The following is a 25,824-nucleotide window of genomic DNA, read 5'->3' on the forward strand; positions in this document are numbered from 1 at the left end:
AGCACATCTGAGGCTGGATTTCATCAGACGCATGTTAAAGGTCTTTGGGGTCCTGGGACATACATCCCAACAGGCTACACAGCTCTTTTCAGATCTGATAAAAAGACACCTTCATGGATACCTGAGGTGACTATGCAGTTTCAATCCCCTGCCAATCCAGGCAGAAAACTACAGCAGGGATCTTTACAAAACCACTCAGAACCTCTGCCATTGGACCTGTTCCTTAATGGGACCCAGCCAGGCTAGCTTCAACTCTACCTGCCGGCTAGCTAATTAACCGTTCCACACCTTCCAATCCTGTTCTGCATGTGCTGCAGACTCTTAGTTATTTGTCCCTTGTTTTTAAAAGCTGTGAACATTCCCTTAAAAGGAGTGAGCAGAATTTAAGGGTAGGTGGCCTTGACACAGCAATGATCCAAGAAGAGTAAACGCAGTAGGAGGGAAAGAGAGATACAACACTGGTGTTTTGGGACCTAATGCTCTGAAAACAGGTTTTCAGTGGAACATTCCCTTCCACACTTTTCCATCATTGTGACTCAAAGTAGTACACATTTAAGTCTCCTAAGATCTTTGCACATATGGTTTATGTGTGTGCACACACGTGAGGGCCAAAGGTCAATGTTGGGTGTCTTTCCATGTCACTCCACTTTTATTTCTGAGACAGGGTCTAATTCTGTATAGTAGCAAGCCCAGAGTGTGCTGTGTCTGCCCTTCCAGGAGCACTGGGTTACAGGAAAAAGCCAGTGTCCGGCTTTTATGTGGGTGCTGGGAATGTGAACTCAGGTCCTCATGCTTGCAAGGCAAGCACTTTACTGATGGAGTCATTTCCCTAGGCCCCTCTTCTGAGAATTTGTTAGGTAAAAAGATGCCCATTTACCTTTAATGCACAAGTCCCGAGTCACATTTAAGCAGAGGTTCTTTACAAGAGTTCAGAAAACATACCAGGTAAGAAATTATGTCTATAAAGAAAATGCCAGTATTCAGACGGTATGGTAGCAAGAGGCACACTTTATTAAGCTTCCTATTAAGTTGTTTGGGATCATTTGCTGCTACAATGTAAGTCACAACTCAAATGGTATCATGAACAATTAGAATACACAACATTTTCTCAGAGCAGCTTCCGTATCTTGATCACTAAATGGAATGGTTCTTCAGAAGAACAGTCCCTTACCCTATATACAGAAGAAGAAAAAGTAAGGATGCTACAATATCTCAGGGAAACCCAAAACAAACAAAACAAAAACCAAAAAACCAAAAGAACCCAAACCTTAGTCAACTTTGTTACAGCGTTGCTATGGAAAGTTACAAATGACTTGCAGTGAGCACTCACACTAGGACACTGCATGAGGAGAATCAGCTCATGTCGGATATATAATGGTCATAGAACATTTCTTATAGGGCCCAAATGCTATCATAAATCACATGCTATACTGTCACATCTCACTATACAATCTTATCCAAAAAATAAATACTCATTCCCTAAATAATTTAAACTTTAATACATGTAATTCCTTTGTTTTATTTCCGAGTCTACTTCTATCTATGCTGCTAGAGCAGACTAGGAGAAACACAAATCTGGGGCCAAAATGAGAACAGTATATTTCACTAACTCTGCTACATACCATAAAATTTGCATTTTGTATTCCAAAAATGTCCTGAGTATTTAGTCTTGTTAGGGGGAAAAAAGATGGCAACTGCAATGGCAAAATAAAAATCACGTGTTTTTTTAAAAAATAAAATAGCTGAGGAAGAAGCCACTGGGAGTGAAGAAACAGAGCCTTGTTAATCAGGACTTCAGCGTAAATATAAACACTGGAAGGCCGCTCGCTGTTTATACCATGCCGCTCCTGTTCAGAACTGCCCAACTCCCTCACATCTGAAGGTCCCTGAGAACCAAGTCTGCCAAGAAACCTAACATCAATGATGGCTGCTTCCTGGTTGGCTGTCCCTCCTTTAACCTCAGGGAAAAAATGCTTAAGAGCTTTCTGCACCCTCTTCAAGATGTGTGCATGGTCTGCCCAGAATAAGTTAGAAGGTCTTTGGACTATTGCCCATGTATATAATGATTACATGAATATCCATGTATCTTGGTATTCTTTATTTCCTAAAAAGAACACAAATTTGGCTTTAAAATTTTTCTAAACGACAAAATTTTATGAACCTCAGGTTTGGTAATCACTTGTCATTTTTTGCCATAAAGTATGAAAGCTTAAACTTCCTGTCAGCTTCACCTGAAAACCTTTCAGCTAATCAGATACACGAATGCAGGTCTGTCAAATGGGATCATTCACAACTGACCTCAACCTAAGAGAGGTCCTATATAACTCCAACTTCTACCTCAGCGGCCTTACCACACCAAACAGAAGGACATTTATCTAATGCAGTTAACTCGGATCCTTTAAGGTCGGGAAAGTGGATGGTACAGCACCACCTTTCTCACCTCCCCAATGTCTGCCATTACAAGTTTATGTCTCTGACACTAAAGAGCTGGTCACAAAGGACTAAGACAAAGAAGAGCTGTTAAAGGAGTCGACCAGCTCGTTAAAATCCTAGGCTACTCTTATGATATAGGCACCGGCTTAAAGCCAAAGCATTTTTTTTAAAGAAGCTCCTATAGGCCAGGCAGACCTTGAATCCCACATCCTTCTACCTACATTACAGACGTGTGTGCTGAGGTTACAGATGCGGCCACCACACCCAACATGCAGACTACTTTCGAATGTACACTAACCAGACAGCTATTTTTTTGTAGTGATCTTTAGGACCTAATTCTGACAACTATGAAATGTGGGCTTTTTGAGACTAAACTTGCTTTTTATTTTCGCGGAAGGGTGTACCTGCAGAAATTATGATACACAAGGAACACTTTACAGATGGGCACAATAGCACTGCTCTAATAACCACAGCGAAGAAACCCAAACTATAATGCTGAAACTACAAGTCAGACACACACTAAATGAGAATTGAAAAGATCTTTTATGAGACAGAAACCTTGGCTCATGTCTTCTGGCTGCCGTCATCTTCCAGTGAGCAGCACCTAAAACACAAAGAACAAGTAACAAGCAACTTTGTTTTTTTTAAAGAGCAGGCAAAAGCTTTGAAGGCATAAGATGTTTCTAGTGGAAATTAACTTATTAAGTAACTATAAAACGAAGCCATGAAAATTACTAGAAGGAAAGCATTAACTATTTTGAGTGAATATGCAGCATACTAGCACCAAAGTACAGTGGTCGTGGTGGGAAAATCCCTACCCATGTCAGTAAGTTGGATGCTGCGCCCGTGACGCCTCATTTAAAAGGCTTCACTCTACCTGTAGCTGGATCACCGTGTGTTTACTTTAGTTAGTCTAACCATGAGGAGACGGGTGTAGGTTCATAGGTGCTTTATTATCTCATCTATCACCTTCCTGGCTGTGTAGTTCATTTCATGTCTTTAAATGGAGCATAACCCACCAGGAGAATGCTGCTATTCTGATATTCCATTCTTGAATGCACCAAAATGTGCATGCTTGTTGTAATTAGGTGCCTGGGTGAATAAAAAAATCCCATTTACAATGTAAAAATACTATTTAAACCCCCAAATGTTATTGTTCTCCATAATCCTCAGGGAGACAAACAGTAAGTTTACCCACTCCCAAACAGAAAAGATTACACAGGATTTTAAAAATTCTCTCTACCATCTTAAAAACACAAAATCCTTTGGGTCGCAAAACCAAGCTGATTTACATGATTGTGTTTTAAATTGTTGCTAAATGTTTATCTACACATGCTGTCAGAAATAACCTTGTTAAGAAGGTGAAGCTGGTGTCGCAGCAAATCAGACCCCTTGGAGAAGGCGTCGAATGGCCTGTGCCCCGCTTTCCTTTTTCTCTTTCCGCACCATCAAAAGGAAAAGTGAGAAAATAGCAGAAACATTAGTTAAATCCTGAATTATATCCCGTAACCTACTACACTGAGGAATACCCTCACTACACTGAAAGCTGACAAAATCTGAAGGACTTTTTCTGGATGAAATAATTAAGACCCTAATTATTTAAAAAAGTTAAAAAATGAGGCTATGAGTTACATCTTTAGCAGGTAATACTTTCAGAAGAAAAACAAAGACTGCTTTAACTATTTACAGTTTACCTGACTTACCAGCACTGAAGACAAAATCTTTTAAAAATGGCTACAAATGCCTTGTTCACAAAAGACTTTATTATCTAGTGATGCATACTGAGAACATACAGAAATCTGCATGGTCCACTTCCCATGCAGTAGAACAATCTTCTCATTACAGTAAGTGAGTGTCAACTGTTTATGCAATAGACAACACTTTAAAGTCACATTTTAAAAGAAAAGCTTCATTTACAAAAGAAATAAAAGGTAAAGAAGCAATTACCGCTTTTAAAAAGCAGCTGCTTTGTTCAAGAGTGGAAGGTTTATGCCTGTATTGAAAGACAACATGATCACAAATAATGCAAACAATGAACAAATGAAAAACACGTTTACCATAAAGCAGTACACTTCCAAAATGACATACAAATAGTTAAAAATCTCATTATGTTGTCTATCTTTTAAATATGAGGACTTTGGGAAGTAGGCCTCAACATTTTAATTAGTAAATGAAAACTATGCAGTTTCTATGTCACTAAGAACTGTATTTAACAAAATGTATAAAGTCTATAGCAAGTTGATTTAAAAAAAAGTAAAGTTAATAGGAAACAGTACACTGAAGGCGCTCTACCCATCAAGCGCATACGCTTCGAATTTTAAATGTGATGAACAGAACAGAAACTGTAACTATGCCACAGTCGCGATGCGAAAAAAGAAAACAAGATCAGTTATCACACATGCAGGGAATTCCGCCACAAAGCTATCCCTCATTTTCAATTATTCCAATAAAATAACATCTTAAAACACTGGTGATGTTGATGGTTTAGCTTACCTTCAGTGTACTGAATGTTGTACACAACCTGCTTTAAAAGAGGAGACATCCCTGCAGGCAGGCTCAAGAAGGAACAGACTCCCTTCGGCACTGACTACACCAAGGGCATGCTGCTGTGGCCTGCACACACACACCTAGGGAAACGTGAATATAAACAGCATTTATGCTGGCCATTGTATCTGAAGAGCAAACTGAAGCCAAGTCTGCTAAGAACAAATCAACCACCCAGCACTGCTACTCATAACAGATGCTTTTTGTCTTTATGTGAACTGCAACCATGTACATTAGCACTGTAATTCTGTGCAGTCTTGGCAATTAAAACATTTCTACAGTGAAATTTCACATAAGACACAAAACAGATTAACTAACATTTCTAAAAGAAATATCACCCTCGGTGTTAATTCAAATATATCATGCTTCCTCAAATTTGCTGCAGAAATATTTATAAGTTTATATACATTAATAATAAACTGCTGTGAAATTTCTTCAGTCTTTGTATTTAATTACTCAAACCCTTGGAGTTTCTTCATCTCATTTAAATTTTTTCCTGGATGAATGCATGCTGCAGGGCCTGGTTGATGCTAATTCGCTTAGCTGGGTCCAACATTAGGATCTGGTCCAACAAGTCCTTTAGCTGGTGTACTTTTTTACGTTGATCTTCAGGAAGTCGCTGGCACCCAATCAAGTCAGCCAATAGGTCCTTAGTTGGATTAATGGTGCTCATGACAGTAACTTTCTCCTAAAAATAATTTTTACAATGCATAGCTCTAAATAAGTTACATGTATGTAAATCAGACTTTTTTGTCTACCAAAATATTAATACACAAATAAGAATACTTATGATGATCAACCAGAGTTTTGAAACTGTTATGTAGTTTTAACCTCCACATCTTTTCTAAGAGAATAAAGAACTTAAATGGAAAAGATCTGCAAATTAACCATGAACGTGCATGAGCATCTGCGGCCTGAACTGGGTTTCTCTGGCTTTAGTGTTCAGGGGCAAGTGAAGCAGGTATATGATAGTGTGTATGTCAGCAATGCTGGGTAAAGGTGGTTAGGAGAGGCGGTCACTCAGGACATGACTCAGCTCATGGGAGTCTAAGCAAAGGCACTGAGGCCTGCCTGCCTGCCTGAACCAGGGTGCCTCTTGGCCAAGAGTGGACTCACAGGGAGAACAAAAGTGCTGAAGAAGGTTGAGGTCATATGACAGAGAGCTTATAACTGCAAAAGTCAAAATATAGAAACCTTCCTCCAACAGCAATCTAGAAGACACACAGTTGGGAAGCCAGACCAAGGGAATCTAAGGAAAGCATGGCAAGGACCTAAATAGGAACCTACCATCTCCTTAGGAAAATGTCTAAATCCCTTTATTGTCTCATAGCCTGGTGGTTTGTCTTTTTTTTTTTTTAAAGTTTTATCATTTACATATAAGTACACTGTAGCTGTCTTCAGGCACACCAGAAGAGGGCATCAGATCTCATTACAGATGGTTGTGAGCCACCATGTGGTTGCTGGGAATTGAACTCAGCAACCTCTGGAAGAACAGTCAGTGCTCTTAACCGCTGAGCCATCTCTCTAGCCCAGACTGATAGGAATTCTGTGGTCACTTTAGAAGCAATCACAGCTCCTCACAGCACACAGAACGAACTCACTTCATGGCAATAGAACATAGAGCATCATGGATTGAGCACAGTGATAGAGCACTGTCCTACTAGGAAGTGTGAATCCCCATTTCAGTCCCCGCCACACTGAAAAGACACACAGCGAGTACTATTATGGCACACATAAGGCAGACTTACCCTCTCTGTTACTTTATCAACTTCTATGTACATGAAGTTCAGATTTTGGTCAAAATGTTGATCTTTGAATACACCTTTCCGGATCATCTAAAAACAGAAACAAATGGCTTTAAAACTACTACAAACCTTGCCTGGCACAGCACCAACTCTATGTAACAATCATTCATGAATGCCCTACTTAAGACTTCCTTGCTGTGCTCAGAAGCAAGAGCTCTTAGCAAGTCTGCAGTGCTCAGCTACCTTCTCTTCTGACCAGCACACGCCATGACGAGCCAACTCGAATATGCAGCCCTTTCCATTCTGTCTCCACATGGCTGCATTTCTCCAAATTGAAAGAAAAGGAGTTTCCCTCTGATAGCCCTTGGCTGTTTAGAACCACAACTGAAACACCCCAACAAGAAAGGAGCTGCAACGTCAGTACAGCCACACAGCCGCCAGCCGCACTTCTGAGAGCTTGACTTCACAGCTCCAGGCTAGGGGACACAGTGTTAGGAGTCTCTGAGTCCTCAGGAAGCAGGTTAGCCTACCTTATTTGGCATTTTTCCTTTAAGGTCCATGGCGAGCTTCAACATGTGGTTATTAGTTTTGCCAGGAAATAAGATTTTTCCAGTATAGAGTTCATATAAGGTACAACCTACAGACCACATATCGATACCATAGTCATAGCTTTTACCTATAACTAAAACAAAAGGGAGATTTTAATAAATGAGAGTAAGAATGAGCAACTCCTTAGTTTTTATTGCCAGTAATGGGGCACTACTGTAGCTTGAACTATAGCCAAATCCATATTATCGTAGTTTAGTTTCATGTTTTTTCCCACTAATTCTTAACAGAGATACTTTAAAAAATAAACAAAAACAAAAAAGCAAAACAACAACAACAAAAATGCCAACAGGTTTAAAAACAGGGGAAGGAGAGGAACCGGAGGGACAAGTACAGGTGCTTCTCTTTCTCCTTGACCTTTGCTGGAGGTGCTAGTCAGCCTCAACCCAGGCAACAGGAAGAGAAAAACCAAAGGTCCCACACAATCCATAAACGTGATAATCAGACCTTGAACAATCAAGAGCAGTCTTCTAAAGTCGAGGGTTTTCCACAACTGTTTTGCTACTCTTGCTCGACATGATCAAGACTCCTGTCACAACTACCTTCATTCCACCTGAGGAGGATGAACTTGCTATGGTTCCCTTCCTCATGAATGAACTCGTGCAGCTGCTGAAGTGTGATGGAAAACAGTGCTTAGACATTACACACGCTGCTTCCACCACAGAGGATGGCCCACGTACAAGAACATTCGATGACACTTACTGATCTCCGGAGCACGATAAAATCTACTGACAAGATAAGGCGTTATGTCATTGTCTGCAACATGTGACGCCGATCCAAAATCACAAAGCTTTAAAATTGTTTTGGATTCATTAACCTGCAAAATATTGTTTAGGGAAATTCAATTCATGTCAGGAATAAACAGACAAATTAAAATTGTCTTTATGAATTTAAACTAATCCCTATACTAAGAACAAAAATCACTCATTTCAAAGTTCCTTTTCTATTATACAAGTTACCAATTATAAAAAATGTTCAATATTCTATTACAATTATAGTAAGACTTTTTTTTCTAGTGAGGAAACTCAGGGAATACCAGGTACACTTAATTTTACTCAACTGTATTTAAATCTCATTTCATGAGGCAAAGCATATCTAAATTTCCCTTGAATGCTTAAAGTCAAGTTATAAACAAAGTTTCAAGTTTCCATAAGAGCATGAGAACATTTAATAGAAAACCTGACTAAATCGAATACCAACTGCCAGTGAATGACAATAGCGATGGTGGCCCACGACTATATGCTTCAGCAGTCACCCGGGTTACAGCATCTCAAACTGTCACCACTTTAAGTCTGAAAAATATTAAATCCCTTCAACAGAAAATGCTGAATGTATCTGAGCTGATAAACGTAAGCTCTGTATTAGTCATTTGTTCTCCTTTTCTTGGTAAATACTTCCACATACACAGCAACAGTGACATCTGCTGAGAAAGGCTGGAGCTGCTCCCATGACTGCTGCCACTCATTGAATGTTCAAGATCAAAAAGTGAAGAGAAGTCACATTCCAGAGTCCCTTCCCCACTTCAAAAGAGACACATATACAAATTCTGAGTTGGGACTTGAACTTGGACTACTGTTCCCATCCCCATGACAATGAATAGTTTAACCAGCTCTAGTCCTCTCTGGGGTAGGGGGTATTATCCTCACAAAGTGTAATCAGTGTTAATAGACTAGACTATCAGTAGGACTCACAGAACGAAGTTCCTGCCCCCAGCCCAAGGACAGAGTCTCTTTATGTAGCTTTGGCAGGACTGGAACTCTTATATGTAAACCAAGCTGGCCTTGAACTCACAAAGTCCATCTGTCTCTGCCTCCATGTTCTGAGACTAAAGGCAAGAGCCCCTAAGGCCAACCAAGCACAAATTATTTTAAACTACAACACAATATCAAGACCAACTTTCTTACTCTGGAGTCCAGCAGAAAAAGTTGTCTTAAAATGGCAAATACATTTTTTATAAAAACAAATAATCCACGCAGCTACTGAGAAAGTTGTAACACCTGCGGCACTGCACCCAACCAACAACTACCCGGGGAGACACACACACACACACACACACACACACACACACACACTTTGCTATGTAATTTCTATTCCCCATGAAGAATGCTGCACATCATGTGGCTAAAACCAGGCTAAAGGCACTGGACTGGCTGAAATGAAATCAGTTCCAGGTGTTCTCTGAGATTTTTTTTTTTCCCCAAGAAGGTATATTTAGTTTCCAAACTTCATGTGAAAACTGAAACTAACACTGATTAAAGAAGGTGCTAAGAACGAAAGCTTCTAGGGCCCTGTCAAACATCAGACTGCCATAGCACTACTCAAGTGTTTGCTGTGTCATAGTCTAAACTGCACGTTTATTGTACATCTATATTGTTTTTCACAAGTTTTGAAAAGACAAATCAGAAGTTAAAAATAAAGTTGGCTACTCCCTTTTATAATCCATTTACAATAGACCCACCATTTCACTAACAGCTGAGCAATCCCACCTCTAAGTTATATCAGCCACACCACATGATACAATATAAACACAAACCCAGATCAATATGGAATGTGCGTCATTATTAGTCTAACAGCCTGGAAGGGATTATTCTAAGATAGATGGTATGTGTGTGTCTCAATGGGTGAAATGCTGGCTTTACAAGTAAGAGGACCAGAGTTCAGATCCCAGACACACACATAAGAAACTGGGAGTAGTGTTAAGTATCTCTTTATCAGCACTAGAATGGTGGACACAGGATACTCACAGGGGTTCATTGGCTAGCTAATCTAGCTAATGGGTAAAGTCTACATCCAGTGAGAGACTATTTCAAAACAAAACAAAACAGAAAAAAAGATGGAGAAACAGTAGAGGAAAGACATTCTATGCTGGTCTTTGGTCCCTTCATGCTCACACACAGGCAGAAGTTATGCACATGTGCACACACTCGTGTACCAAATACATAGAGCCACACAAAATAAATGTGAACTAAAGAGCTTTGGGACTCATTAAACTTTTTGAGATCACAAATTTGGGGATACAGTATTAGAGACTGAAGACATTGTCTCATGCGAGCATCAAGCACTCTATCAATGAGTTTCAGTATCTTCTGCCCAGTCAAACCAAGAATTTAGTTTGTCACAGCTCAAACCTCACATATGTGGCTCTTCCTCTGGGGCATTATTCTAGAGCTGATTTAAAAAAAAAAAAAAAAAGAAGAGCATCAACCAAACAAGACAAAACCAAACAAACAAAAACCAGAGGTGTGAGGGCTAGAAAAATAGTGCAGTTGTTAAGAGGCTTATGACTCCAGAGGAAACGGTTGGGGGTGGAGGTGGTGTTTGATTTCTAGAACTCACATGGCAGTCTATAATGCCAGTCCCAAGGAATCTGGTGTTCTGCCACCTGTGGATGCTCCACTTATCTAGTGTGTGTATGAGTATGTATGTGGAGAGTGTGTGTGTGTTTGTGTATATACATGCGTGTGTGCATGTGTATACATACACATACATACACTCAGGCAAAACACCTATACACTTAAAGTCAAAATAAAGAGCAAAACACAAAAGGAGAACACATCACTGCAGATGATGAAACAATTAACCAAGTTGTGAATATGCTTCAGAATGTGAATACCACAGAAAGGAAAAGGGGCCAAAGAAGGGAGAGGTGTGCTTCTGCGTCAATGATCTCACCATGATAATGCATCTCGAAATTTCAAAAACCCCAGACATTGTGAAATCTGACTGCACTACATCAGAAAGCACTAACAAGAAATGTCATAACTTCAAAGGAAGGCCTTTTAACAATACCTTGAACCTTACTGCTTGGGTCCCCAGAAGCCAGCTTCAAAGGCAACAAAACAAAACAGTATCTGTAGTCTCAGCATGAGATTTGGGCAACTGGGGCAAGAAAACAGTGAGTCTGATGCCTCTAAAGAGCAAGACTGGGTCTTAAAATACCAAGTGACCCAACAAGCACCTTTTAAACTCCAAACAGCTGCTCCGAAGAGAGCAGTCCTGTGTCCACAAGACCAGAACATACTTCAACACGCAACACTGAATAGCCTCTAGCAACCCAAGGAGATCATATCATTCTTGGGGTCACTGCACACTATAAATTCCTCCATCAAAATTTTGAAAAGGGACAAAAATTCATTTCTTCTTTCCTCATAGTTTTCTATGAAATCCACTGCTCAATTTCAAAGACAAAATTTGGCAAGTAAGTCATAATGAGCTATTAAACACAGAATTATATTAAATCTTATTTTTTTTTTTACAGTGTAACAATAATGGATATACACACAAGGTAGCATGGTTGTTTGACTTACCAGAATATTATCTGGTTTGATATCTGCATGTAGGATATTACATCTTTTAAGGAGTTTCAATGCCAGGAACAACTGCTGACTGTACGATCGTACAGCCTTAATATGAAGACCGACATCCTTACCATATTTTTTTAATACCTCTCGCAAATTCATACTTTAAGGGGAGAAAAAAAAACAAGGAAATGGGGTCAAAAATCAAATATAAAAGGCAAAAATACTTTCAAGCACAAAGCAAAACCAAGTGCAAAATACAACTTACATAATTGTTTGAGAACCCTTATTCCAAATGCCTGATAAATTATTTGGCACTGAGTTGAGGGAATACCAGTATGTCCATAATACAGCCTCCCGATAAAGCTCAATTTTTAAAATAAATAAAGGAAGAACTTCATTACTTAAGCAGAGTCTTCACCTGAAAATACAACTCAGAAGCCATATTGCTCAAGGCAAACCTGGTATCTGTCCCCACCACTCCAACTGTGTGCATCAGAGGCGCTGACCTGCAGGGTGCCTGAGGTTACTTACTGTCTGCCAGCCAATACAGAACTCCATGCTCTCCACATTGATGATTTTCAGGATAACACAGTTAACAAGAAGAACCAACAGGAAGCCTAAGCAGTTCCTCACATTTACCCAGCATGAAGCTCCGATATAAACTATAGGAGCAACTGACTACTCGGGTCTTGACACTTTACCTGAGAGGCTCAAATACAAGACAGAGATGCTGTTTGTGGTAAAAGTGTCTGAAGAGGCGTAGGCAATGGAACTTGTCATCAGGATCAGCATCGTTCAGTTTCTTCAAGAACTCTAGTTCCTTTAAACCAGTCTTTTGCCTGCAATGAAAAAAAGATTAGGACACGAGTTGAGAAGTAACATCTGCTACGCATAGCCTAATAGACCCTGGGTAACACACTACCTGTTACTTAATTAAAATCTTTTAAATCTCAAAACACCTTGATATAATTATTACTCTGGTTCTTCTAAGAATGTAACTATTGGGCATGCCTACCTAAGTATAACTTTATTAATGAAAGTCTGACTATAAACTAGTAAATCACATCAAAAAAGTGAGTGTCTACAGTACAGAAGGTTAGACTTTCCAACCAAATCTATCTTTCTGAACCTAGGATAATCAAAGACTTCAAGAAAAACCTGCAATTCTTCTAACATTTGAGGCAGTGAAAAGCTGGCTCTGCTACAGCTGGGTGTGTAGTAGACTTAAATACATGGAAATGGCAATTATTTATGCTTATGACAGAAAAAAGGCAAGAATGACAGACACAAATAGTTCCTGTCAGTAGCTAATCAATCATTTTGATTTGCTGGCTGCTACAAGCTCAGTAACAATCCATACCCTTCCATTTCTCCTGTCTAGATTAAGGGTGTGAGAGCAGAAGATGGCATTAGGTGACACAGAAGGGGGCGGTGTCTAAGGACATACTGGTACAGAGTAGCTACTGAAATGACTTTGACACAATAGAACTTCCCATCTGACACATGGCTCTAAATTAAAATCCTACAGTAAAAACCTTTTCTAAAACTTTTAATTAACTAAGATGCTGGTTGGATGTTTTGTTGTTGATTTTGGTTCAGTTAAGCACTTACATGAAGGATTGGGGATTTAGCTCAGTGGTAGAGCGCTTGCCTAGGAAGCGCAAGGCCCTGGGTTCGGTCCCCAGCTCCAGAAAAAAAAAAAAAAAAAAAAGCACTTACATGAGTTCATTGTTCCTGATGATCTTTACAGCCACTTCCTGATTGGCTCTTGCATTATCCCTGGCACGGACTACATTACTGAACACACCCTGCCCAGTGTAGCCATATACATTATAGCGCTTATCTAGGACTTCCCCGATGTTCACACCTAAAACCAAATTTAAAAACTAAAGATATGATTATGAAAACAAAACTAAGAAGTCACTTACACACTGGAATTAGTTAAAAATGGATCAAATCTCCACTGTTTCCAATACAGGATGGAAAACCAGTCACTGCTCCACTGGTCATCTCTTCAGAAAGTGACAGAAGTCGCATTCCTATTTCAGAAACTCTCAGAGTTCCTGTGGTCCTATCAACTGCAGACAACTTTATGAACGTGCTCACTAGGGAGCTACAGTACTGCATGACAAATGCTCCGTGACTAGCAACTGGCTCCCTTTGTATGCTGCTTCTCTTATAAGATGGTCAAGTGGTAGACCTCTTCCCTAGAGAACTCATTCATGCCTAAATATATCTATATACAAATTTAGGCTTGCTTTAATTAATATGTAATGCTTCTGGGCTACTGGCTGGAATATAAGAAAAACTCACAGGCCATGACTGGCCATGCCATACCTTTCTATAAAGAGTTCAATAATGTGTGATTATTTGAGCAGTGTACTTTTATGGAATTGCACAATGAATTTTAAAGTTGATGAGAAATGCAAGCTTACGGTAATAGCCTTCTGCATCTGTCCAATTATCTCTGAGGTTGGGATTCTCTTTGAAATCTTTCCCAATGCCAGCGGCCCGGAGACGAGCACTCTGAAATGAAGGAGACCAGGTAATTGCACATTTAAAGTAACTCCTTAATAACAAAATGGCAATACTAACATTTTATTATATTAGTTGATTGTTACTATTACTTATATACAAATTCAAGGTATCCAAGGCAAAATTTTCAAAATGTCTTACATCTTAAAATAACAGGAAAAATATTTTAGAAAGATTTCCAAAAGTTTTTGGGCGTGATTAGGCACTAAAAATTAAGATAACAGTTCAAAATTAGGTCTGGTTTCCTTTAGCTGATGAGCCAGACTGGAGAAACTCCTACAGACTGGAATTCAGTTAACGAGCCACAGTGTCCACCATTACCTACCGATTTGCATCAATTCCTTCTCTGCCTCCCTGTCCATGGAGACATTTGTACCCTTACCACACAGGCATGAAATGTAGTAACATTCACTGGCTGCACTAGGTTGAGCCTGTGTGGAAAATTAAAAATAACAACATCTATCTAGTATTTGTGAATAACCCTATTCCATATTATGCTCCATGTTACCCAGAAGGTCCCGAGATAATGCTGTAGCTTATCTATGAAACACCCCCCAACTCACACTCCCAAGTCTCTGATAAAGGCTTTGGTTCCCAGGCTGGCACTGCTGGGAGGCACTGGGATCTTTTAAAGAGCTGACACCTATAAGATCAAAGGAGATTGTGAGACCCCAAATCCTCTTTGTCTCCCCCTTCTTGACTATTAAGTGAGCAATTTTACTGCCACCTGCTGCCGCCATGATGTACTCTCTACTCATGGATCCAGACCAGCAAGGACAACTGACTATGGTCTAGAACCCAAACAAATCTTCTCTCTTTATAAATTGTCCAGGTATCTCATTAGAGTCATAGAAAGGGAACCGAGCATCACCCAGGCAAATGGTGATGCTGAGACTTCAATGGGGGCACTATTTACTTCATCTTCTCAATCCACTCTCTTCAGTGTTCCTGCTCTGCTCCACGTGATATACTACAGATGTCTCAGGCCAAACCCAATGTTTCATGCAGTGATTATTTTACCTCATTTTGTTTTTTTCCTGTAACATCTAACCTCTCTCCTTCTTACTAAGGCCATATGTGTGTGTGTGTATGTGTGTGTACACACACACACATACACACACACACACACACACACACACACACACACACACACACATATGTATGAGACCCTTTAAATATAAACTGATATGGCTTCAGACTTTCAGGTTTATCTATAATGAAGATTTTCAATAAAAAGGCACTGACAAAACATTACAGCAAAAAGAACAAAAATAAAATAAAAACAGAAAAATACTACTAACAAAGATCACCTAACCAACCCCATTAACCCCATTATGGTATCTAACTGCTACACATATCTTCCTCCTGACCATGTGCTGAGTGCCATCTGTACATACATGCACAAGTCTTTACACATTTAGGCTTTAGGGTGGATGTGCAACTTTGGTAAAGTTCTCCAACTCTTCTGTTGTAGACCTTCTAAAATTGCTGATACAGTTTTGGCCTCAGAGAGGAACGAGGCTAGTACACTTCAGTTCTGAGCTGCTGCTTACGCAGCCTGTGCAGATGTTAGCACTTCAGTGTTGTTAACGTGTACCTCACTGCTCTGTCCGCTCACAAGCATTAGATACAGCCTTTTCCTATGTTACTAATATACAATTACTCACATCAAAATAAGCAGCAAACATATCATCGGATTCTGTAAACATATCAGGTGCCAAAAGCTTCTTCTGAGATGAGCCTTAAATGAAATAAAAACGTATTAGAACTTGGAACATAAAAGCAGAAATTAAAATCCAAGTCAACAGAAGAATCAGTAGTATTAATCAAACTTCTCCTTCTTATACATTGGCTTTCAACTGATAATTCAATTGAGAAACAGGTTTTTACACTTGATTTGAAATATCCACTACAAGTACAAGGCAGAAAAACAAACATCCACTTTTGCCATGACCAGTTTAGATAAAAAGCTCTATGATAATCTTGGACTAAAATGAAAAGCTATCCTTAAGACCTTAATTTAAGGCAGTGTGGTGGCATACTCATTTAACTGCAGCACTGCAGCACTGCAGAGGCAGAGGCAGAGGCAGAGGCAGAGGCAGAGGCAGAGGCAGAGGCAGAGGCAGAGGCAGAGGCAGAGGCAGAGGCAGAGGCAGAGGCAGAGGCAGAGGGAGATCTCTGAACTCAAGGCCAGCCTGCTCTACAAAAGATATCCAGGACAGTCAGGGCTACAAAGAGAAAGCCTGACTTGGAAAAACAAACAAAAAAGTTTCATATTAAATACCTAAAAGGGTAAATTCCCTCTTTAATCAGATATGGATCAGCCTCCACCAGTTTAAAATTTGACCCTAAAATACCTAATACTCATAAAGAAAACTGGGCAAGAAAAAATAAAGACAATGGTTTTCAGTAAGTGAACACCCAAATCACAGTAAGAGAATATAAAATCAGGCTACTGTTAGGTCACAAGTACTTACCAAGGACAGGGACTAAAATTCTAAAAGACAACAATACTATTTTAACAAAACTTTGGATAAATGCCAGGTATGGTTTATGGCATGGCAAAATAACATAACTTGCAAGAGAATTTGACAACTAATAGCAAGAACACACAAATAGTCCGGTACTGATCTCAGAATCCTTACATTAATACTGGAGAAATGAAAACAGAAACTAAAACCTAAGTCAACAAAAACTTTGCCTTCTTATACATTGGCTTTACTGAAAATGACCTGATGCACATTCTTATTAAATTAGAGTGCAATGAGTGGCCACAATTCAGCCAGATAACTCAATCAAATATCCTTGACAAGAAATGACAACCAGTAGATTCCCTGTCTTGCCAAAACCTGTATTAAAAAAGCAGGGCATTGGGTATTAGCCCAAAAGCTCAAATTACCCAAGGTGCAATCCACAGACTACAGGAAGCTCAACAAGAAGGATGACGAAAATGCGGATACTCCCACCCCTTCTTAAAAGGGGGAACAAAAATATCCATAGGAGGAGATATGGAGACAAAGTTTAGAACAGAGACTGAAGGAACGGCCATTCAGAGCCTGCCCCACATGTGGCCCATATATATACAGCCACCAAAACTACGTAAGATCAATGAAGCTAAAAAGTGCATGCTGACAGGGACCGGATGTAGATCTCTCCTGAGAGACACATACAGAGCACGTCCAATACAGAGGTCAATGCCAGCAGCAAACCACTGAACTGAGAAAAGGACTCCCTTTGGGGGAATTAGAGAAAGGACTGAAAGAGCTGAAGGGGCTTGCAACCCCATAAGAGCAACAATGCCAACCAACCAGAGCTTCCAGGGACTAAACCACTACCCAAAGACTATACATGGACTGACCCAGGGCTCCAACTGCATATGTAGCAAAGGATGGCCTTGTTTGGGCACCAGTGGAAGGAGAAGTCCTTGTTCCTGCCAAGGTTGGACCCCCAGTGCAGGGGAATGTCGGAGGGGCAGTGGTAAGGGGGGTAAGTGGGGGGGAACACCCATATGGGGGAGGGGATGGGGAGCTTATAGACAGGAAACTGGAAGGGGAATAACATTTAAAATATAAATAAATATATCTAATAAAAAAAGAAAATTAAAAAAAGAAAAACAGAAAAAGCAGGGCATCAAAGCAGCAGGCACTTGTGATCCCAGCACTGGGGAGACAAAGACAGCAGCTCCCTAGCCAGCAGGGCCTACTCAGCAAGCTGCGAACCAATCTCAAGAAAAGACGGATGGGAACTAAAACATAAAATCTGAGGGTTTTCCTAGGCCTGCATGTGCACTCCTACCATACAGACACATATATACACAAAATAAGCTAAAAAGCACATTAGCACAGAACATTACTTGAGCATAATATTCCTACTTCTTTTTAACTTTCCTCAAATCTAATTGTTATAAGGTTATATAGCTAAAACTGCAGAGAAAACTTCGTTAAGATACTCTAACTCACCATTATTCTGTTCAACTGTCATTAGATTATGCTTGGCTTTTACTGAGGCTTCAAATGTGTCAACATTCTCCCGCTCATATTCTTTTACGTCAGCAGCTACCCGCTCCAAGATGTCGTCTGGCGAAGGGGACCGTGATCTTGTGCTGCTCTGGGGGCTGCTTGGCTCAGATGGCACAGATATATTGCTATCTTCCGCAAGATACTTATATTTCTATAACAACAGTAGATACATTAGCTTCATAAAACCAGATTACCTAAATATATGACTTGCAAAGAGATGCTGTGGTAAGACACTGGGCGCTGCAAATGTAAAACGAATACGTCCTCACCCGGCTTACCTCACGCGCACATACTTATAAAATTCCCAATTCTGCAAACTCTGAAAAGTAGTTGTTTGGTGTATATTCAAAGTGGTTTAACCTGACCTGACCATATGAAATTTTATCCTGTGGTCTGACTTTTCTTTCAGGACAACCAAGGAAATGTGGTTTGCCTTTCAAAGCAGCAAAGCTTATTGCTTCCTGACTGCTGAGATGTGTACAAAAACCTTTCTCACTCAGTTTTCACTTAAACCCCAACTGTGGGCTGGCAATATGGCTCAGTGAGTAAATGTGACTGCCATTAAAATGGCAACCCAAGTCCAATCTTCAGAACCCACAAAAACAACTCCTACCAAATGATCCTCATTTCCATGCTCAGGCTATGACACACGCATGCACCTGTACACACACACCTGTACACACACATACACCCCCCCGACACACACACACTAATGCAAAAGCTTGAAGCAAATTTGAAATTTAAAATTTGCCATTATCCTTTTAGGTAAAATCGTTTTTTATATAGTACCAAATAATTGATTTTGCTAAAGGAACTTCCAATTTATCCTATACTGTAAGAATCTTCATGTTTGTTTAAAAAAAAAGAATATTTCAAATTCTCACGTTTTACACAAGAAGTTTATATTTTAGTTTGATAAACAAAACAAAGAGCAACAGGTCAGTTCTAACAACTATAGAAATGGCCATCTTTCTAAGTCTTCTGTAACCTGGTTACTGTCACTCCTAGTGACCTGGTGACTGTCACTACTTCTTTCTTTGTTCAACTAAAAGCTGTTCTTGTACTGATTACCAAGACTGGAAGGGCCATCACATTACCTGCACAATTGCTTGCCTCTGTATCCTTCTCTGTTCTATTACAGCCTCTTCATCTTCTTCCTCCACATCAAAATCTTCAAGGCTTAAAAAAAGTTTTCAAACATTTTTGCAGATTCCCAAACTGTTAACTTGTACATTTTAAAATTAAAGTTGGAGCCACAGTCTAAGCCATCACCGATCTAAGTCTCAAAGCTGTCTAAGGGAGCCCAGCAAACATCACCCTCACCTTGATTACTGCACCAAAACGGGAAACAAAAAAGATTTCTGCATTCAAAATACCCACCAGTGACTCTTTTGTGACCTTAGAAAAGAGTTTTTACTGCTCTGATCTAAGTTTTCTCATCGATAAAGCAAAAGCAGAACAAGTAAGCTGATATTTTTTCCTGAGACACAGAAAACTCATGGAAGCTTCTAGTCTATTTCCTATCAAAAATGCAAGCAGGCTATGGTCCACCTACAAACCCAGCAAAAACCAACACGACAAACAAAAAAGGATTAAAAAAAGGATACATACAAACACTTGACTCTTTTCAGACTGGACAATGTGCTCAATGTCCAATGCCACCTGGGCAGCCTGCCCACATGTTCTTCAAGGACCTCCCTGATCTTCATGACTTACTAAGTGCACCGCGGAGTACGTCTAACATTAACAAGTGCACTGTGACTACGCTAAGCTCTACACTTCCTAGCTTCCTCAGTCACAGACTCAACAGTGGCTCCTTAGTTCAAGCACTGCTGATTTTGGGGGTGGCTTGTTTTGAGGGGAACTGGCCTGTGCATCACAGGATCTAGTTATCCCTGGCCTTCTGCCACCAGGTGACAACATGTCTTTAGACACGAACTGTTTCTCTACTTCATTGTAACAGATATACTGCCCACCAACTAGTCCAACTGAAAGGCATGCAACATCTGACACAAACTGAAAAGTCTAAATTTTGTATAGAAACTTCTTCCCCCAAACTGGTCTGCTCTTTCTAATAAAAATAAAAGGAAGACAGTAAAATAATGGCCCGATATTTAACTCAATCTAGAAAAAGCAGAGTCCCTAAATTCCAAAAAAACATACCTAATAAGCACAGAGGGCTAATTTTTAAATCCAGGCTGAAGTGGGATTCACTTGTGACAGGCAGAAAATAAAGCCCTCCCTGCCATCTGTTTTTCTACACTAGAAACACGAAATGGTGACAGCCCATTCTTACTTATCATCAGACGAAGACTCTTGCTCAACTTTCATTCCTTCCGAGAGGCTTCCTTTAAATTTATCTTCCTTTACTTTGCTTCTGCTCCTTCTCCTATGACCACCCCGTGATCGAGATCTTCTTCTCAAGCGTGACCTGCTCCTTCGACTCCTATCTCTATTTGAAAAAAAAAAAAAAAAAAAAAGGGACATATAAATATTTGCTAAGGTATCGAATAAAGTTTGCAAATGACACCATGTGTGGGGAAGAATAAAGAAGACTTCGAACTCTAGGCTCAATTTTTCTGTGAACCTTATTATGTCTGTACTGGATGGTTTTGTGTGCCTACTTGACACAAGCTAAACTCATGAGAGAGGAAGGCACCTCACTTGAGGAAATGCTTCGATGAGATCCAGCTATAAGGTATTTTCTCAATTAGTGACCAATGGAGGAGGGCCCAGCCCACTGAGAGGAATGCCATCCCTGGGCTGGTATTCCTGGGTGTATAAGAAGGCAGCCTGAGCAAGTCACGGGAAGCAAGCCAGTAAGCAGCACTCTTCCATGGTCTGTCTCTGCATCAGCTCCTGCCTCCAGGTTCCTGCCCTGTTTAGGGTTTCTATCCTGACTTCCTCCCATGATGGACTATAGATTCAGAAGTATAAGCCAAATAAATAAACCCTTTCCTTCCCAACCTGCTTTTTGAGTCACTGTGTTTCCTTGCAGTAAAAGAAACTCAAACTAAGACACCTTCAAAATCTATTCTATTAAAGAAAGGTACCCAGACATGGTGAGACACCATTTAATCCCAGCACTCAGGAGGAGGCTATGAGAACTCGGAATAGCAAGTCCCAAATTCTTAAAAATTTGTTTTTAAAGATTCTGTTTGTTAGGGCCTAAATGAGTATGTATTTCTGTATGTGTGTATGTGTACAACTGGTGCCTGCAGAGGCCTGAAAAGGGCATTCAAGCCCCTGGAACCAGTAGTGGAGCACAGTGAGCCAACATGTGGGCAGTGGGAACCAAGCTCAGGACCTCTGCCAGAGCAGCAAGTTGTCTTGAGGAGTCTCTCTGGCCTCTCACTTAGAATTTAAACAACTGAGCAGTTAATAATATTTATTGAATTACACATTTTCTCATGAATATGGAGTTAAGCGCAACAGAAACAAATACTTATGTTTGTTCTTTTGGTTGTTCTAGGACTGTGTGTGCTAGCTAGTCAAGCACTAACTCTAACCCCAACCCTCTACCACTGAGCTACACTACCAGCACCTCTATACTCTCAAGAGCACCACAGCTATGACTCATGGGCTGCTGCTCTGTACTGTGCTCATGCATATGTAATCGTGTATGTAGACATGCTGTGAGGGTTGAATACTCTCTGCAAGGATGCAGAGACCAGAGCAGGATGCCTTTCTCTATTGTCCTCCAGCTTACTGCCTCGAGACAGAGTCTCACAATGACCTGGAAACTAACATTTGTAGCTAGCATGGCCAGCTCTTGGGATCCACTGGTCTGACCCCTAAATGCCTAGGTACCTGTAGCCATGCTCAGCTTTCTGTCTGAGTGCTGGGCAAGGGAACTCAGGCTTTCCTGCTGGGAGAGCAAGCGTTCAGTTTCATATGCACTGAGGCATCTCTCCAGCCATACAGTTATTTTATTAATACAGCAAAAATGAGGGTCTCAGCTATGTTTACTGTCTCAGCTGTTTGTGCCAGCTGTGCTTATCTGAAACTGTACTAGTAACTACATAAACTTCAAAAGTGACAGTGTAGCAAGATTTCTGTGAAACCTAAGTTGAAACTACAAAACCAGGACAATAGATGGCTGCTAAGAACTAGAGTCAAAGGAAACACTGGTCACCAAGAGCCAAGATCTTCTCCCCTAGAGAGCGGTAATTGTGATGACTACATGTGCCTGTCACAACTCCTAATTTTACACACAAGAAAGAGTTTGTTACTTTAAAATATCTTAAAATTGTATTACCTACACCTTCGTGCACGCACACACATACACACACATAAACCAGAAAACAACTCTCAAGACTTGGTTCTCAGAAGATATCCTGTAGGATCTGGGGATTATTCAGGCTCCGTGAAAGCACGCCTTCCTATTGGCGGCCTAATTATGCTTTAGTAAAACCAATTTAAAAGCACACTATTGTTTACTATGTACAGGAAAGGCAAACATGCCTAAGTCTACTGTGATAAACTTTAAAATTCCAATTAATCTATTTACTTATAGTGAGAAGGAAGGGAAAGGGAGGGCTGTGATCCATCCTGTGGATCATGTGGGTCCAGGTCCTCTGCATTAGTAACCGGGTTCTCAAGCACAGAGTCATCTCCCCAGCCCGGTTTACCTACCACTCTTGCAGAGGATCTAGGTCCAGTTCTTAGCACCTATATCAGGAAGCTTACAACTGCCTGCAACTCAATTACCTTTAACTCCAGTTCCAAGAGATCCAATGCTCTCTGGCCATCAAGAAACCTACACATGTAAAAAGATAACTCTACAAAGAGAAAATATATCCACAACTGAGAAGACAAGAGAACTGCCAAGATGGCTGCTGAAGAAACTCAGTAAAGGCAGAACCTTCACACTGAGCGAACAACTTGACTTCCATTTCTAGGAAGACAGTTTTAAAGAGGAAGTTATCAGAACCACATAAGGTGGTTCTAATGTAAGCCTTCGGTGTAGTCTTCCTAAACTATATTCAAAAAGAAGTTAGAAGGTTAATGTATGCATGGTTTTAAAAATCTTTTTTTTAATAACCTACAAATAATACACACTTTATATACAATGTTTTCTAGCAACGAGTTGAAATGTTTATTTTTAGTCAGAAAATACTAACCAGAAATCAAGTTATTTATACAATCTTTTAGCAAGGGCTAGTTAAAAAATTTTAAGTATTATCAATTTTAAAGATTGTTTTGATTATGTGTGTCTGTATGCATGAATACCATGTATATGCAGGTGTCATGTCCAGGAAAGCCAGAAGAAGGCACTAGATCTCTTGGAGCTAGAGTTACATGTGGTTGTGGTCACATGACATAAATGTTGGGACCCAATTTGGATCTTCTAGAAGAGCAGCTGAGCCATCTCCTTAGACCTTAGACCAAATTCTTGGAAACAATGGTTTGTGTAGGATGGTGTCATTATGCAGCAAGGCAGGTCCAGGATAAGGTGAAGCCTGTCACCGGAGGAGAAGAAAAGGTAGGCAGCGGGGGTGGGGGTAGAGGTGGGATGGGATCTAGGAGAAGTGGGAGAATCAAGATGGGATGTTGGGGTGGGAGGATATATGACTCAGATCCAGGTGGTCTTGAATTGCCAAGATAACTGGGATAGATTTCTGTAGACAAATTTATCTTATCTAGGTGGGCGGTTTATATCCTTATCAACTGGTTATAAAATCATTGTGTGGATGTACCGTGGATTGAGAATGTAGCATATAAATCTGATTGTTGGGTTACAGTTTGTTGAGTCTTGATTTTACTGGGTAGTTGGGAGTTTTTACTTTAACTACCAGGGGGCGGTTGCTGGGAGTGTGGGCAAAGTCCATAGCAGGGAGCCCATAGGAGGGAGCCGTGATACCGCCATAGGACAACTACTGCTGGACTACTAGAACCATGATGTTGCCAGGTAGCTGGAACCAGAGAGTTCAAGGCTAGCAAAGAGCTGCTGGAAGAGATACTGGTCTGAGATAAATTAGCGTGAGTTCAAATGGCCCATTGGAGCTGGATCTAGTGACTGCCAGGGTACTTGTGGGAACCAGTTCCATCGCTTTTTTTTTTTTTTAACTGCAACAGATTTGTATAGATTTCAAAGGAAACTACACTAAAGAAAACTGTGTTGGGCTGGAGAAATGGCTCAGCAGTTAAGATCACTGGCTGTTCTTCCAGAGGATCAGGGCAATTTCCAGCACCTACATGGCAGCTCATACCTAATAATTCCAGTTCCAGGGGACCCGACACCCTATGCAAATATACATGCAAGCAAAACACCAGTGCACATAAAAATAAAAATTAAAAAGAAAACTGTGTGCAGTATCCCATGTTGGTAGAAGGAAGCTATGTGATCACAACTAAAATGTTTGAGGAAAAAAATGGTCCGTAGAAAAACCTGCCAATGCAGCTAACTTAAGTTTCAAAAAGAACCAAAGGTTATGGAATGGAGAAGATAGCATTTGTCCTTCATATTTACCTTCTTCGAGGAGACCTGCTTCTTCTTCTAGGAGACCTGCTGCGTCTCAATGGGGAACGGGATCTCCTTCTAATGGGAGACCTACTTCTTCTTCGGCTTGGAGACCACCTGTTAATGGGGCTGGCATCCTTTGATCGTTCACATCTACCAAGGATATCATCTCGAGGTCGTGTTCTTAAGGAAACAAATGCAAGTTCAGAGAAAAATAAGACAAAATTAAAAAGAATCTGTTTGATATTTAAAAGGCGTAAGATTCACAAACTTAATGAGAGTAACTGACTGATTTACTTTGAATCACCATTTAAAGTCAGATGACCTCACTGGCATTACAGTGCTAGAGAAGGCATATGTCTACATATTGACATTTCCACGCTTAAGCATCTTATTTAGTTTATGTATGTGGGCATATGTGTGTCTTAGCACACATGTGGAAGTCCGAGTTAACTCGAACTTTCTAAGATACTACTGTAAATATAAGGAGACTGGGCAAGTCCACTTCTATGATTATTCTACAAAGAGGCCTCAAATATAACCAACAAATACCTCTGTACACAATAGTATAAAAATTAAACCCTTGTAATGTTCATTAGCAAATACGCAACTTCTGCACTGTAACATATGTGTATATAAGTATATACACATATATATCTTATATATACTGTTACCAAAGCATGTTTTCCAAAAAAAAAAAAAAAGCATACCATCTATACTTGGAGATAAATTAGAAGACCCCATTTATAAGGAAATGTGTACACAAAATGAGCTAGCAGGATATAAACATACTGTGAGGTGCTGTAGAGTCCAAGAACTTAACTTTTTCTCTAGTCAGAACAACTTCTTTTACAATTAAAAAAAAAAAAAGGCAGGGGTATTTTGAATAAATACTTAAGGTTGGTTTTTAATAAAACTTTCAAGGTGGAATACCCAGGATGACTAAGAAACACTTCAGATAAATGATCAGTAAACCTAGCAGCCTCAAGCAGAACACTAAAGGAAAAGGCAGTTTTAGTGTAATGCTACTCATAAGGGAAAAGTCAAAGCCTCCTGTGATAGCACTTTAAAACTTTCCCCAATGTTCTCAGGATGTGGTGATGGAAACGTCAAGATCAACTCAGTTACACTGAACACAGTAATAGTAAGAGGAGTGAGTAGACAGAATTCATACCATC

The 25,824-nt window shown here is 40.1% G+C and overlaps 1 protein-coding gene across 25 annotated transcripts in view; it reads right to left on the reverse strand.

Annotated features, from left to right (window-relative positions):
- Nucleotides 1–990: 990 nt before the first annotated feature.
- The window catches only part of Prpf4b (pre-mRNA processing factor 4B), a 39,433-nt gene continuing 14,599 nt past the window's right edge, over nt 991–25,824 (reverse strand). The window contains exons 3-21 of one of the 25 annotated variants that reach the window (XM_063276167.1): nt 24,656–24,829; nt 20,480–20,635; nt 19,281–19,362; nt 18,124–18,334; nt 15,832–15,905; nt 14,065–14,155; nt 13,349–13,496; nt 12,331–12,468; nt 11,636–11,789; nt 8,031–8,145; nt 7,253–7,404; nt 6,726–6,812; nt 5,385–5,665; nt 4,927–5,060; nt 4,381–4,426; nt 3,783–3,869; nt 3,453–3,525; nt 2,992–3,037; nt 991–1,172 (exon numbers count right to left, since the gene is read on the reverse strand). In XM_063276167.1, the coding sequence (XP_063132237.1) occupies nt 5,462–5,665; nt 6,726–6,812; nt 7,253–7,404; nt 8,031–8,145; nt 11,636–11,789; nt 12,331–12,468; nt 13,349–13,496; nt 14,065–14,155; nt 15,832–15,905; nt 18,124–18,334; nt 19,281–19,362; nt 20,480–20,635; nt 24,656–24,829 (1,786 nt within the window). In that variant the 3' untranslated portion in view covers nt 991–1,172; nt 2,992–3,037; nt 3,453–3,525; ... (2 more) ...; nt 4,927–5,060; nt 5,385–5,461. Of the gene's footprint in view, nt 5,666–6,725; nt 6,813–7,252; nt 7,405–7,775; nt 7,938–8,030; nt 8,146–11,635; nt 11,790–12,330; nt 12,469–13,348; nt 13,497–14,064; nt 14,156–14,489; nt 14,596–15,831; nt 15,906–18,123; nt 18,335–19,280; nt 19,363–20,479; nt 20,636–24,655; nt 24,830–25,824 lie in introns of those variants that run through there. The other 24 variants (XM_063276166.1, XM_063276164.1, XM_063276162.1 and 21 more) reach the window with 24 other exon arrangements.

Source organism: Rattus norvegicus, chromosome 17 (genome assembly GCF_036323735.1).
Source record: "Rattus norvegicus strain BN/NHsdMcwi chromosome 17, GRCr8, whole genome shotgun sequence".
NCBI lineage: Eukaryota > Metazoa > Chordata > Mammalia > Rodentia > Muridae > Rattus > Rattus norvegicus.